The sequence below is a fragment of the Bidens hawaiensis genome, unplaced genomic scaffold (assembly GCF_021521415.1).
Source record: "Bidens hawaiensis isolate Kalapana, Puna unplaced genomic scaffold, B.hawaiensis_p1.1 tig00035044_1, whole genome shotgun sequence".
Taxonomy (NCBI): Eukaryota; Viridiplantae; Streptophyta; class Magnoliopsida; order Asterales; family Asteraceae; genus Bidens; species Bidens hawaiensis.
Genome location: NW_027496085.1, coordinates 94,530 through 107,943, shown reverse-complemented (window position 1 = coordinate 107,943; position 13,414 = coordinate 94,530). Strand labels below are relative to the sequence as shown.

Sequence of the window (13,414 nt, the reverse complement as noted above, 5' to 3'; positions counted from 1 at the left end):
ACACACCATTGTATATATGCAATATAAGACTAATGCACACATCGAATACACATTAGTACGTATATGTAATACAACATTAAAGCACATATGCACCACATCGACTTTTAATTTATTATTTTTTTTTCATATAATACAACACTACTACACATATACAATACACAAATATTGAATATAGCAATAAAACATTACTAAACTCAAAAATACATAGTAATACACATGTGTAATACAACGGTATCGCACAGTAATACGTATGTGCATTACAGCGGGTTTTTTTTTTTAATTTTTTTTTTATTTTTTTTATATTTTTCGAGTGAAATATAAGAAAATATAAGAATAATGGCTAAAACAGAATTTTAAAAATATTTTTTTATTTTTAATTTAAATAATTCTTTAAAAGTTTTTAAGTTTTTTCTCTAAATGTGAGTTTTCTTTTAATTCTCTCCCTATATATATTATATGTGTGTGTATGTGAGAGAGGAGAGAGAGAGAGAGCCCACAGCGCCCATCATCACAACCACCATTCCCTCTTCCGCGCCCCCACCAACGACTTCCCGCGGCGGTGTTTCGCGCCCTCGGCACCCCATTTCTCCCCCTTCCGCGCCCCATAGGAAGGAGCCTTAGTGGTAACATGGAAATATTGAAGAAACAATAAATATGTCAGAGCAGCACATGTGTGTAGTGACATTTCGCAAGACAGCGGTCAGACATTTTGTTTAAAATTTTGAATGTGTGGGGAGAATTATTAAGAGAAGCTTTTTTACTTATTTCTTTTTAGAACTACGAAAGATATATTAAAAACAAGCCAAGTAAAAAACTTGCCTGTAGGGTTTACAACCACCAAACAAAGAAAACAAAAAAGCAACCACAACAGAACGAAATATTACAATTGAAACGCTTGTCAATTCCCTCAAGTCAAAAAACTCGTATTTGAGCTGTTTTTAACCCAAATGAGCCCCAATGCTTAAGTCTCCCCCACCCCTTTACCCACTAGAGCCGGCATTCGATCATACACCACCCCATTCCGAGTTTTATATAAACACCAAATCGTAACTAAACAAATGGCATGGGAAGCTTTTGCCTTGGCCATCGGGAAATCCGTATACTTGTATAATTCCCAGACATCACTCGTACTAAAAGCATAAATAGAAGGGGTCTACATCATTGAGATATTAACGTTGCTTGGGCCAAACCACAAGAGACGAAGATATGCTCTGCCGACTCTTGTTCGCCACATATTGGGCACAACACTGTAGGAACCGACACATTCCTCTTAGCAAGCCAGACTAAGGAAGGAATCATCTCCATTTACTTTTAACATGTTTATTATAATTAAAACTAAAATACTGATTAAACTTGATCATGACGCAAATCTCTAGAAATTGTATGTAATAAAAAGATATACATGCATGGGTGAACTTTGATTTTTGTGATTTGAGAGTTTAACATAAAATGTTCATGAAATCGGATTACAATGTTTATTAATTTTGAAGATATTTATATTCTTCAAATGCAAAAATAAAAAATAAAAAATAAATAAATGAATGAAAAAGAAAAAGGAGAAGAAAGTAGCCATATGACATGTTATTCAATTATAATAATGTCAGAGAAAAATAATATCTATAGCTATGTGATGATATATGAATTGTTGAAAATTTTATGGGAATCATATTGTGGTTAGTAAGGCATATTGCGTTAACGTGTATGTAGGGATTGAGATTGCTACTGTGGCAGATTAATAGTTGAAGGTGTTGACGTAACTGTTTCTCTTGTAGAGGGACTGGAGTTGTCATGCTGAGAAGTAGAGGGCTAAAGTTAGATGATCATAATTTCATACAGTATGAAAATTGCATTCTATACATGAATTACTAAAGTGAAGTGCATGCGTTCGACGTGGTTAATGTTTGCTAGGATATTATGCTGCTTTTGTTCCACATAAAATACTTTATTTTACAAACACAAAATATAATAAAATGAAGATACAAAAATGAAAAGCTTATATGCTATGATAAATAAAATGACGTGACTTTTAATCCATGTTAATGAAAATAGTATGAACGATAAATACAAATACACAAATAAAATCGATGAATCGGGTCGAATTCGTCAAAACTCAGTCACAAGTACTGGGTTCGACCTTCGTTAGCTAGTTGGACCACGACCCCATTCATGGGTTGCAAATTGCAATGTATCTATCATGTGGTGGGCTGAGATTAATTCAATCCAAACCAATTTTACCTTGCAAATTTTCGGGCCTAAAACTCTTGGTAGGCTGTAATGTGTAATCCATATTTTGAAACAGATCTTCAAATTACATTCTTCAACCATCAACAACTCAACAAGACTATATTTGGATCACATGATCAGGCTTCAGTGAGTCTCATCATAAACATGTAATGAAGTAGTATTATAGTTTATAACCTTGGCTTTATATTTGATAAACTTTTAACACAAAAGAAAATTTACATGATAAAGATTGTGGGTATGTATAATTTAACCCGAAATGTTTTGACTCAACATTAAAGACTTTTATAAAAATTATATTATATAGATAACTAGTTTTAGAGCCCGTGTCATACACGGGATAATTTAAATTATAAAATTACAAATAAAATAAATAATTACACAGCGTATATGAAAAAAATGTATTACATCTATGCTTGTATCTATACTATGTGTACATAAATTGATTTTATTTATATTACAAAATTAATTTTTTAAATGAACTTAATTAATAAAAAAATGCTCGTGCAAAAATGTACCCGAGAATGGTTCTTTCTATTGAAAAATTTATTATCGATGTCATATATGTATAATTGAAAGAAATTTGGTTATAAACCAATTTCGGAAATAAGACCTCTTATACAATAGTAGTTCTAACAACTCAGCCTAAATACAAAAGGAGCGTTACATTTATTGATATATTTCTTAATTTACCACCCATCAAAAGAAAGTAGAACATTAAATTATAATGATAAATGTTCTTCAAGAACTATATTTTTTTTAGCTACCCCATGAAAAAGATTTTGATAAGTTTTAGAGAGCTTCTTGACTTTGTCATAATGGCAACATAAAAAATAAATGCTAACCCATTCAATTTTGTAAATATTTTGTTTCATTTGAGCATAGTTTTGTATGGCATGTTTCACATACAACGTTTTGATCACCATTGAAGGAAAAGTTAATGTTAACATAAATATTTCAAATTTGATAAAAGTTATAATCATTGATAGGCAATCTTTTATTAAATTTTAATAGTTGAGGGAAAAGTAGTCAATTTGCCAAATCCCGAACCTTTTGATTATTTCAAAAAATGGCCTTAAAAATAAATTTGAAACCCGAATCTTGTATAAAATTCTAGGTTTCATACTTTTAAAATTTTAAAGTCAACACTTTGAACCATAACAAATTTGACAATAAATCTAGTTTGCATTCTCAAACTTTTAAAAATACTAAAAATTTTCATTTTTGACCTGTAACAAATTTTGACTTAAATGTAGTTAACTTGTACCAAAAAATCTATTTACCAACTTTTGACCTATAAAATTAAATTTAAGTTTCACAACAAACCCAAAACAATTTTCATTTGAAAAACATGATTTGTTGTTGATTTTTGGAATTTACCAAGTATTTTGAAATATAAAGTAATATAATATGCTAGTAATTATATTTATAACAATATATAGATATTATATAAATATAGTGTAAAAGGAAAGTGAATAATTATTGATCAATTACATATATATTAGTTTTGGAGGGAAAAAATTATAAGAATTATCAAAAGATGACAAGTGTCTACATTTATTTTACTTTATTAGAATAGGTAGATGATGACGGGAGTAGTCTCAAAATCATAAACATGCACTATCGGAGGCCCATTAAGCCCTCCCGATCAATAAGGCATGTCTAGCGAAAAGGACCCTCATATGAGCATGCGGAGCTCAATTTAGGAAAACGATAAGAATAAACTGGAACGTCGAGCGAAAAGGAATCTTTCTCCAGGGGAGGGTAGATCACCTATAGCAAAAAAAACGAGCGTCAAAATAAGTATGGACAATTGCCATCCCGTCCTAGGAAGACTCACTCAGGTATTGGACATAGTTACAACTTCCGAACATTGTTCAAAAAGAAAAATAAGCACATACTAAGCGGTCTATGACAAAATCTTCCTTCAACATTTTTAAGTCTTCGACTTTTTCTATATTAATTTGTTGTGATAGAATAATGAGTTATTGATCCCCCATGACAAGTCATTTCGTTGTGTAGTCACTAGAATGGCAACACTCATGGCCGGCTTAAGGGTGACGCCGGTTGGACCGTCGGTCGGGGCACGTAATTTTTAGGGGCTAAAATTTTTCATATCTATATTTTTTATATATACAATTAAAATTTTAAAATTTATAAAATATGAATTGCTCTTTATCATCTTATAATTATTGGGCCCGAAATTATTTTTTGTCCATAATCCATTTAATTAAGTTTAAATTATTGGGCCCAAACTAAAACTAAAAACTAAAAAAAATAAAAAAAAAACTCGATACAAAATAAAAGAAATAGCAGTCGATTGAAATTTCTCTTTGGTTCCTTCCTTCTTTGCGAATGCTGAACAACGACCAACACAGTCCACCACCACTGTTAGTTCGTTGTTAACCACCGGCTCCTCCACGGTTGACCAAGCTAGCCACCAAGGACCAAACTATTTTTTTTTCCAATGTTAGGACTTAGGAGAGTTTCACGAATCACTGGTTAATCGTTAATTATTATGGTATTTGATTTTAATAATATATTTTTCTATGTTTATTATTATAACATTAAGCCTTGTGTAAAAAATTTAGCTTATATATTTCGTTACTCGTTAAGGCTATGGGCCTTTTGCTTTTCAGCTCGGCCAAGGTATTTAAATCCTCGTAGACGGCCCTGGCAACACTTTACCAAAGAATATGACGAGCCTCGATATACATCCTATTTTTTACCAAGCCTGGCAAAATGAGTGGACCAGATTGTGTTGGATCACAAAGCGATTAAATGAAAAAGAGTTCGGATCAGAACATGTCATTTTATTATCAACCCAGAAGGAATTAAGTGAAAAAGAGTTCAGGTTGTGTCGGGTCATAAAACAAATTCTTAGTTTTTTTTAGAAAGTTCTATGTTATCATGAGACTCTAACCCAAAATATTTGATTGTTTAAGAGACTATAACATCCCAGGTCAATTGGTGTTTTTTTAAAAGGAAAATACCACAAAAGGCTAACATATTTTCTGGTTTTACTCACAAAAGTCCCTTAACTCGACTTTATATATAAAGTCCTTCCATTTGTTTTGTTTGAATATTAAAATCCCTCAACTCAAATTTTATATATAAAATCCCCTCAACTCAACTTTTGCATATAAAAGTCTCTTAACTCAACTTTTACATATAAATGAGTAACAAGATCCCCATCTTCGAAGTCCATTGATAACGAGTCTAGCAATTTCTAGTCTTCGTGACTTGCTTCATAAGTAGTGTCACTATAATCAGCCTCTTCATTATTTGGGTATTAATCCATTTTATGAAAACACGTACATAACCCGTAAATAAATAGCATCTACAAAAATAAAATAATGTATGAAGAAACCATATTACTACCGTTAATGATAATTTAATATTAACTCGATACTAAGATAGGCATAATACACTAGATAATTGACAAACATATATATGGTCAAATACTCAAATGACATGAAACTTAATAACTATAAAACTTAATATATGGATATTATCAAACAGGAACGTAAGTGTAAAAAAACATGTAAGAATGAAAAATAAAGAAACACAAATCGGTGATATCAAACAAGAATAATAAACGACGATATATATATATATATATATATATATATATATATATATATACACATGGTAAGATTAAAATGAAAACCCACTTGAGTTGTGAAAACCCGCGAAAACCCTATGTAACATCTTTTTTTTTTTTTGTTACATGTAATACATGTTGTAACATTTAATACAAAACATCGAAACTTAAAAAAAAATGTTTTGCTATTTTTTAACATTTTTTTACTAATTTTTATATATGTTTTCAGGAGTGAGAAAAAGTTATATTTGTATTTACATTTTTTATTCACTTTAATTATGGACCACAAGATTTAAACATTAATTAAAAACATGTGGTTGAGAATGAGTTTCTAGAGTTTTCACAACTTAAGTGGGTTTTCATTTTATACTTAGCACATATATATATATATATATATATATATATATATATTTATTTATATTCTTGTGGTTCGATTTCAAGTTTATCTATTAATTTATATTAAGATTACATACCTTGTGTTGATTTCATGTTGCAAAAAATTTTCGATCGGTCGTTTCATGTTCGCAATCATGAGTTGTTTCAGTTTACTAGGGTTAATATGTAAAAGTTGAATTGAAGGACTTTTATGTTTAAATTCAACAAGTGAAAGGACTTTTAAACGTAAAAGTCAAGTTAAAGGACTTTTGTGAGCAAAACCAGAAAATATAGTGATTTTTTATGGTATTTATCCTTTTTTAAAAAGTAAGATATCAAATTATGGGAAAGAAAAAGAAAAGGTAAAGAAGACTATGAATAAGAGAAATCAAATATCACAAAGGTGGTGTCTTGTCCCATCTTTCCGTGTAGTGTTTCTTTGGCTAATGTTAGATTTTGACATGATTAAAAAGGAATACTTTTTTTGTATAAGAGTATGTGACCATGCAAGCGTCCTCCTTACTCCTTTTCATTTTACGTGAGTTCATATGCTTTTCATCCTCTCCTTTTCCAAGTATAGACCTACCTATTTGCAATATTTTCGAAACTTTTGTAACTATTATTAGGATGATAACTAGAAAGACATGTTACGTGAACCGAATGAATACGAAGAATTCGACATTTTATCTTTAGTGAACAAATAAATAAAAACAAACTAATAATGAGCAGTACTATAAACACATCATGTTACGAACTGTTCCACATCAGCCGGCCCCCGGACCATCATATACATGGACGTACCCATGGTATAATCATGGGGTCAACTGCCCTCCATGAGAAAAAAATGTTATTTATACGAAAATATCTCAATCTCCCATAAAATTTTGGTTTTGTCCTCGATCGCCACTCTGAAAAAAAGAATTTTGATCAGCCGCTAATCATATAATCTCTTCAAAGTCACGAGCATCATCCGTCTCTCTTCCTTTATCATTGATTACATGCATTCTCGCCTATTATCACAGTCTCTCTTCCACGTCTATCGTCCATAAAGCTAAAAAACTAGTGTAGGTGTCTAAATAATAATAAACTTACACAAAGGATCATAGGCATGAGGCAATATAAGAAAATGTGATGACTAGTAAAATTGTGAAAAATGATTTGAAAATTAAAATGGAGTAGAAAAAAAAACATAGACAAACATCAATTTCTAAGAAAAACAAGTACCAAGAATGATCAATTCCCTAGCCAGCCTAAGGCTGAGGGGTGTGGGGGGCGCGAGAGGGGGCGCGAGTGGGGGCGCCAGCCAATAATATTGTGACGTGTGGCAGAGAGAGAAAGTTGATAAGATGGGTGTTGGTAGTGGTGCTCGCGCCCCGGGACATGGTGTGGAGGGGCGCGAGAGGGGGGGCGAGCGGTTTTTTTTTTATTATTTTTTAAATGTAGTACAAAAACGTATTATTAAAAAAACGCAAAAATTATTTAAAAAAACACACATTTTTTTGAAAATTCATATAATAAAAAAAACATACTAAAAATTAAACAAACAATAATATTTAATAATAAAACTAATCTAATACAAGATCCTCTGGTCGCCTCGCCCACAAATGTTCAACCAACTCATGTCGAAGATCCCCGTGTATCTCACGGCTCTTGATATTTGCTATGTTATGAAGTTTTTGTTGATCACTGATTGTGGACGGTTGTGGCGGAATGTCACCTTGGTAGTTTTGGCATATAGCTTTGCCCTCGTCTTCTAACGTCATGTTGTGTAGGATAAGACACGTGTAGACGACGTCCATTATCCTCTCCCGAGTCCAATAACGTATCGGGTTCGCCAGAACATAATATTGTTTTTTTATAGCTCCAAAAGCTCTTTCAATATCTTTTCTAGCAGACTCTTGCTTCTTCGTAAAATACTTCCGTTTGTCGGCGACTGGCTCTGTAAAAGCTTGAACTAACACAGCCCATTCGTTGTAAATACCATCGACCAGATAGTACCCGTACTTGAAGAGTTCTTCATTGGCAACAAAAGATTGAGGTGGTTCAACCCGGTCGATAAGGTCGTTGATCAAATGTGACTGATCGATAACATTAAGGTCGTTATTTGACCCAGCAACACCAAAAAAAGCATGCCAAAACCAAAGATCCTGTGACACCGCCGCCTCAAGTATGAGGGTCGGCCCTTCATGATCACCACGGTGGAACTGACCTCGCCAGGCCGTTGGACACATAGCCCATCCAACATGCGTACAATCGATGCTACCTAGCATCCCAGGAAAACCATGTTTTTCTGCGTGCACCTCATATATGCGTTGGATGTCATACGTTGTAGGTTTACGCAGATATCTCCGAGCGTAAGTCGATATGACTCCTACGTACAATATATATTAAAAAATGTAATAAATATTTAACAAAAAGTAAAATTAATGTTTTTTACCTTGGCAGAAAAAATGAAGGGATTCACGTGCAACCCTTTTCGACATCTGTAAATACTCATCCAAAGCGTCCGATGAGATGCCGTACGCTAGTTGACGGATAGCAGCCGTGCATTTTTGAAGAGGGGTAAAACCGGGAAGACCCCTAGCATCCTCCCTTTGTTGGAAAAAGGGATACCGTGCCTCTAAATCACTCGCTATACGCGTGAACAATTGTCTGCTCATTCGAAAACGAGTTCGAAAATCCGACTCCGCGTATACCGGTTGAGGGCTAAAATAATGCCTCATCAAAGTATCGTTAGCACCCGATCGATCACGATCACGATCACGAGGTGGTGCTCTAACCCTCGGGAGTCGGGGTTGATGGGCTTGATTTTGCAAGAGATTTACCACGTCTGCGGTCAAAACTCCCCCTACATGAAGAAGCAAATCATCCTCTTCGGAGGAGTCGGAATCAGACGAGTACGACGACATTATTTTTTAAAAAAAAAATGGGACGATGGGTTGTTTGGAGATTGAAGTTGTGTTTGATATGGTAAAAATGGGTTGATTTAGGGGTATTATATAGGATTTTGTGAAGGTTTTTTTAAAAAAGTTTGAAAGAAATGGGTAATATATAGGAAGTGTTGTATAAAGAAATGGGTAAGTTTGGTGTTTTGTGAAGTTGTGTTAAAGTGTTGTATAAAATGGGTAATATATAGGAGTAGAAATTTTTTTTTTTTTTTTTAAATTAAGAGCCAACGGCTCATTAAGCTTTCAAACGGCTCTTTTCACCATTCCCCATGCCCCTCACGCTCAACCTGTCCCGCGAACCCCCTGGCACCTGCCTCTTTTTCCGCGCTCGCGCCCCTCTCGCGCCCCTCTCGCGCCTCGGTGGGGGCGCGAGCGGCTGTCCTCTTGCGCCCTTTCTCACGCTCCACACCCCTCAGCCTAAAGGCGACAGACACTCCCAGTTTAGCTACATATGTACTTGAAATAATCAATCCATGCATCACATACTTGTACAATCCAATTGCTATTTACATTGAGTGCTTGTGCCGTACAACCACTTAATGCAACATTCGTACACATTATTATGCTAAATAAGTGTATCATCAATTTAAACCCCTAAAACAATGTACAACACCACAAGCCCACCTTCTGCTCAGACTGTTTTACAGTACAACCAACTTTGTCTTTTTTCCTAGTTTTGACTTCAATCAAATTGCTTGTTTAAACTTTTTTAACACCCTATCCCAGCCGCGCCGACCCCGAATGAAGCTCGGCGCAACGGCTCAAGCTTCCTGTTCTTCCAAAAACAATTATCCGGCGCTAGCTTAGCCGCCGCCGTTCTCATCGGCTCCGACTTGCATCTGGTTAACACAAACGGCTCATACCCCACAGCATTCACCAGCTTCTGCTCTAGCATCTCCGCCATAGACGACGGCGCCGGTAACGAACAAGACGACCGGCCCGGCTGAACCGGCGAAGGCGGCGGCGCCGCGACATGTGTATCAAATTTAGATACACTAGTAACACTACCCCTAGTGGTAGTGGTGGTGGTGGCTGCATTGACCTTTGACTGACCGTCGGTTGGTTTGACCGGCGCCGGCGGCTACTTTTTACTTGATTGCCGCCGGATGAAATATTTACTTGACACCCATGTTTCCTTTGAAACCTCCATTGATAGCTTTGGCTCATACATCATTAATAATAAACATTCCGGCAAACCTTGATCTCTCTCCTTTGACTCAGATCTCTCTGCAAAGCCTTTGACTTCTTGTTCTATGTTCTCTGTTTCATCAGTTTCTTGATCTTGATCCAATATTTCATCAAATAATGACCCAAAAAAAGTAAGTTCTTCATCTTTTTCATTATTAATTTCTGGGTTTGAATCTTTATTATCTTCTAAGCATTCTAAACAGTCTTCAATAACTGTTTCTTGATTATTTTCACCTTCATTGTTCAAGATTATCTTTACCTTTATCTAAACTGCATGTAATGTCCTGTTTTTCAACTTCATCAAAAGAGTCATCAACTTGGTCATCACTTTGACCAGCAGTTGACTCCCACAGCCTATTAGCAAGAGCCTCCATCTTCAAAGGATCAGATCTGCATCTCATCAACAACAAAGCATTCTTGGGTGGTATACAAATACTCACTCTACCTTCATCTATACTCCCTTGTAACCTGTTATTAACAACCTCCAAATCCTCAAACACATGTCTTCCTGGACCCTTAATAATCCCATCATCTTCAAGTACTTCATCTTTACTCTCATCTCCGACCACCAGCTCAATATCTCTCCGACTACCACCACCGTCCTGAACCGCCACCAACCACCGTGTCAACACCGCTGAACAAGACCGGAACTCTTGTCCACTCTCTCCCTACTCGCCGGAGAAAAACAAGAAAACCGGCAAGGAAACAAACAACTAAACTCCCTTAAAGCTTCACATATTGTCAACGGCAGATGAACCCATTTCCTCTGCTCCGGAAACGTGTCTTGATTACTCCCGAAACTCGACCCAAGGCTCGTACTTTTACGCCGGAAAGTAATGTCGCCGGAGCTACGCCGGCGAGACAAGCTTCTTAACCTCTTCGCTTGTTTCTTCTTGCTTTTAATCCTAACTTGCCCGATACAAGTAACTTTAGGAGACGAGGGTTCTTGGTTATCAAAGTTGCCGCCTTTTTTCTTTCCGGTGGCCGGAAAAGTCGCCGGAGATGCAGCACCTTTAATGCTGCGGTTGGTTCTGAGTCTCCGGCTGAGTGAGGTGGTTAATGAGAAAGGTGGGTTCCGATTAGTGGTTCTACCGGGGCTAAGGATTGATTTGGATGAGATGGAATGGTGTTGACGAGAGGTGAAGCAGATGAATAAATCGCTGGTGGTGACGGTGCGTTGCGGTGGTCGGTCGGAATCCATTATTGTTATTATTATTACATGGACATATTGTAAAAGCTGCTTGGTGTATGAATGGTGGGTTGCAGAGTGAAAATGGTGGCAATAAATGAAGGTGACGCAGTGAGACTTGTTTCTAGCCACGTGTAACGGTCATGGGTTTATGAACCAGACCCAGGAAGAATAAGGTTGGCTGTTTAATTACGATGGAGTCCTTGGTGTTTTTAATAATTCACGTTATGTGTCAGATTGTTCTTGCTCGATACACCTCGTCTAATGTTTGATGACAGCTGGATATATGGTATTCCATGTCACAAATACAGAAACTCTTTGGAAAAATCTTTTTTGGAAGTGATGTGAATGTGGAATTGCGAATGAATGTAAATAGTGAAAATTATAAGGGTAAATTATAGTTTTATACTTTTGTCATGGATCATATTATTCCCCTATATACGTTGTCCATAGGTATATACGTGACGTATTACTTCAAAAACTGCAACATCAATTAGAGAATGTCGGACTTTGGGATTTGTAAAAATAATATGGCAAGTATGGAACTATACATGACGTATTGACCTTGAGAAAATAGCTTAGGGGTTTCACCCGTGTTTTAAAGTTGTAGGCTCTATACGTTGCATATTCATCCAAATGAGTGTACTGGTCACACACGCCTATACACGGCATGGCATATAGTCCAATATATAGTCCAATATGTGGCGCACTTTGTTCAAAACTTTTCTTTTCTATCAATAATGATTTCATCTTTGATTGTAATAGGTTTTATGATAATCTCATGAAAGTAAAACATCTACATGAACCTTTATTACTTATCTGTGTCAAAATGTCGCAACTTATAGACATGTTGTAAAGCAATTTACAAACCAAGCATCAAACTAAAACCTAAAATAGATAGATGACAGTCAAACTCTGTTTTTGTAACTTTCTTGTGTTATTCAAAACTTTATCTTCTGCATCACTTATTAAATTTATCTTTGATTCGTAGCACGAAACATACTTCTTCTCATCTAGTGAATCTACAAATCATGCTGACTTTAGTATCCAAACCCTTCATCATCTTAATGACTCCATATAGAATCAGACTAATTCGAGATCCACAAAACATCTCATACTTAGCAATAGCTATTAGCAACCATTATGATCACAAAACAATGAAGCAGTATCTGTAATACCCCAGCTTTAAGCGGAATACTCCCGGGTGTAACGTACAGATCATTCATAAGCTCGTAACGCTATCAAAGCGACATTAATTATATTTAATTCATTTCATATCATTAAAAGTACACACATTGTTCATAACTAAAAGAAAACAATAACACTTCATCGAAAAAGTAAACAAGTTCTTTATTTCAAATATCCTAAGGCATACTAATGATCTTCGTCCTTAGCACACCATCGATTCAACATATAACACGTTGAAAATAATATATTTTGTCAACAATTAAGTTGATGAGCTTTCATAAGTTTTTGTGAATATAAATATATATATAAAACTCGCAATTCAACAATCGTCGTGCAATAAGTATTTAAGAGTAAAGTAAATGAAATCAAATAGTGTCGTCCTCACCGTTCATTTAGCCGAAGCCGTTAAAGTCGGGGAAATGAGAACCACCTTACGTACACAACCAAAGTCGTAACGTTAGACGACGCGGGTACGTCCCGTCGGACTCTCCCACTATGTGTATGCGTTTGTGTTTGTGTAACTTCCACCATAAAAACAATAAACACGTTGCAAGCAAGTTCACGTATAATAATAAACAATATGCACGAATAATATTAACATGTACGATATAAGTGAATCGGTTTGTAAACAATCACATAACTAACGAAAGAAAAACTTGTGACGTGCTACCTCCAAAATAT

At 35.3% G+C, this 13,414-nt stretch overlaps 1 protein-coding gene across 1 annotated transcript; it reads right to left on the bottom strand.

Moving 5' to 3' along the window:
- Positions 1–9,877: 9,877 nt before the first annotated feature.
- On the bottom strand, positions 9,878–11,557 carry LOC143586902 (uncharacterized). Its single transcript, XM_077068351.1, has 4 exons — positions 11,114–11,557; positions 10,616–11,024; positions 10,313–10,569; positions 9,878–10,249 (listed from the first exon to the last, which is right to left on the bottom strand). The coding sequence occupies exons 1-4, from the start codon at positions 11,555–11,557 to the stop codon at positions 9,878–9,880; spliced, it is 1,482 nt and encodes a 493-aa protein (XP_076924466.1).
- Positions 11,558–13,414: the final 1,857 nt, after the last annotated feature.

Coding starts and splice junctions, on each gene's coding strand:
- LOC143586902 (XM_077068351.1), bottom strand. CDS start 11,557: ATGGATTCCGACCGACCACCGCAACGCACCGTCACCACCAGCGATTTA. Junction 11,025..11,113: donor TTCCGGAGCAGAGGAAATGG/GTTCATCTGCCG, acceptor TCCGGCGAGTAG/GGAGAGAGTGGACAAGAGTT. Junction 10,570..10,615: donor TACATGCAGTTTAGATAAAG/GTAAAGATAATC, acceptor ATCAAGAAACAG/TTATTGAAGACTGTTTAGAA.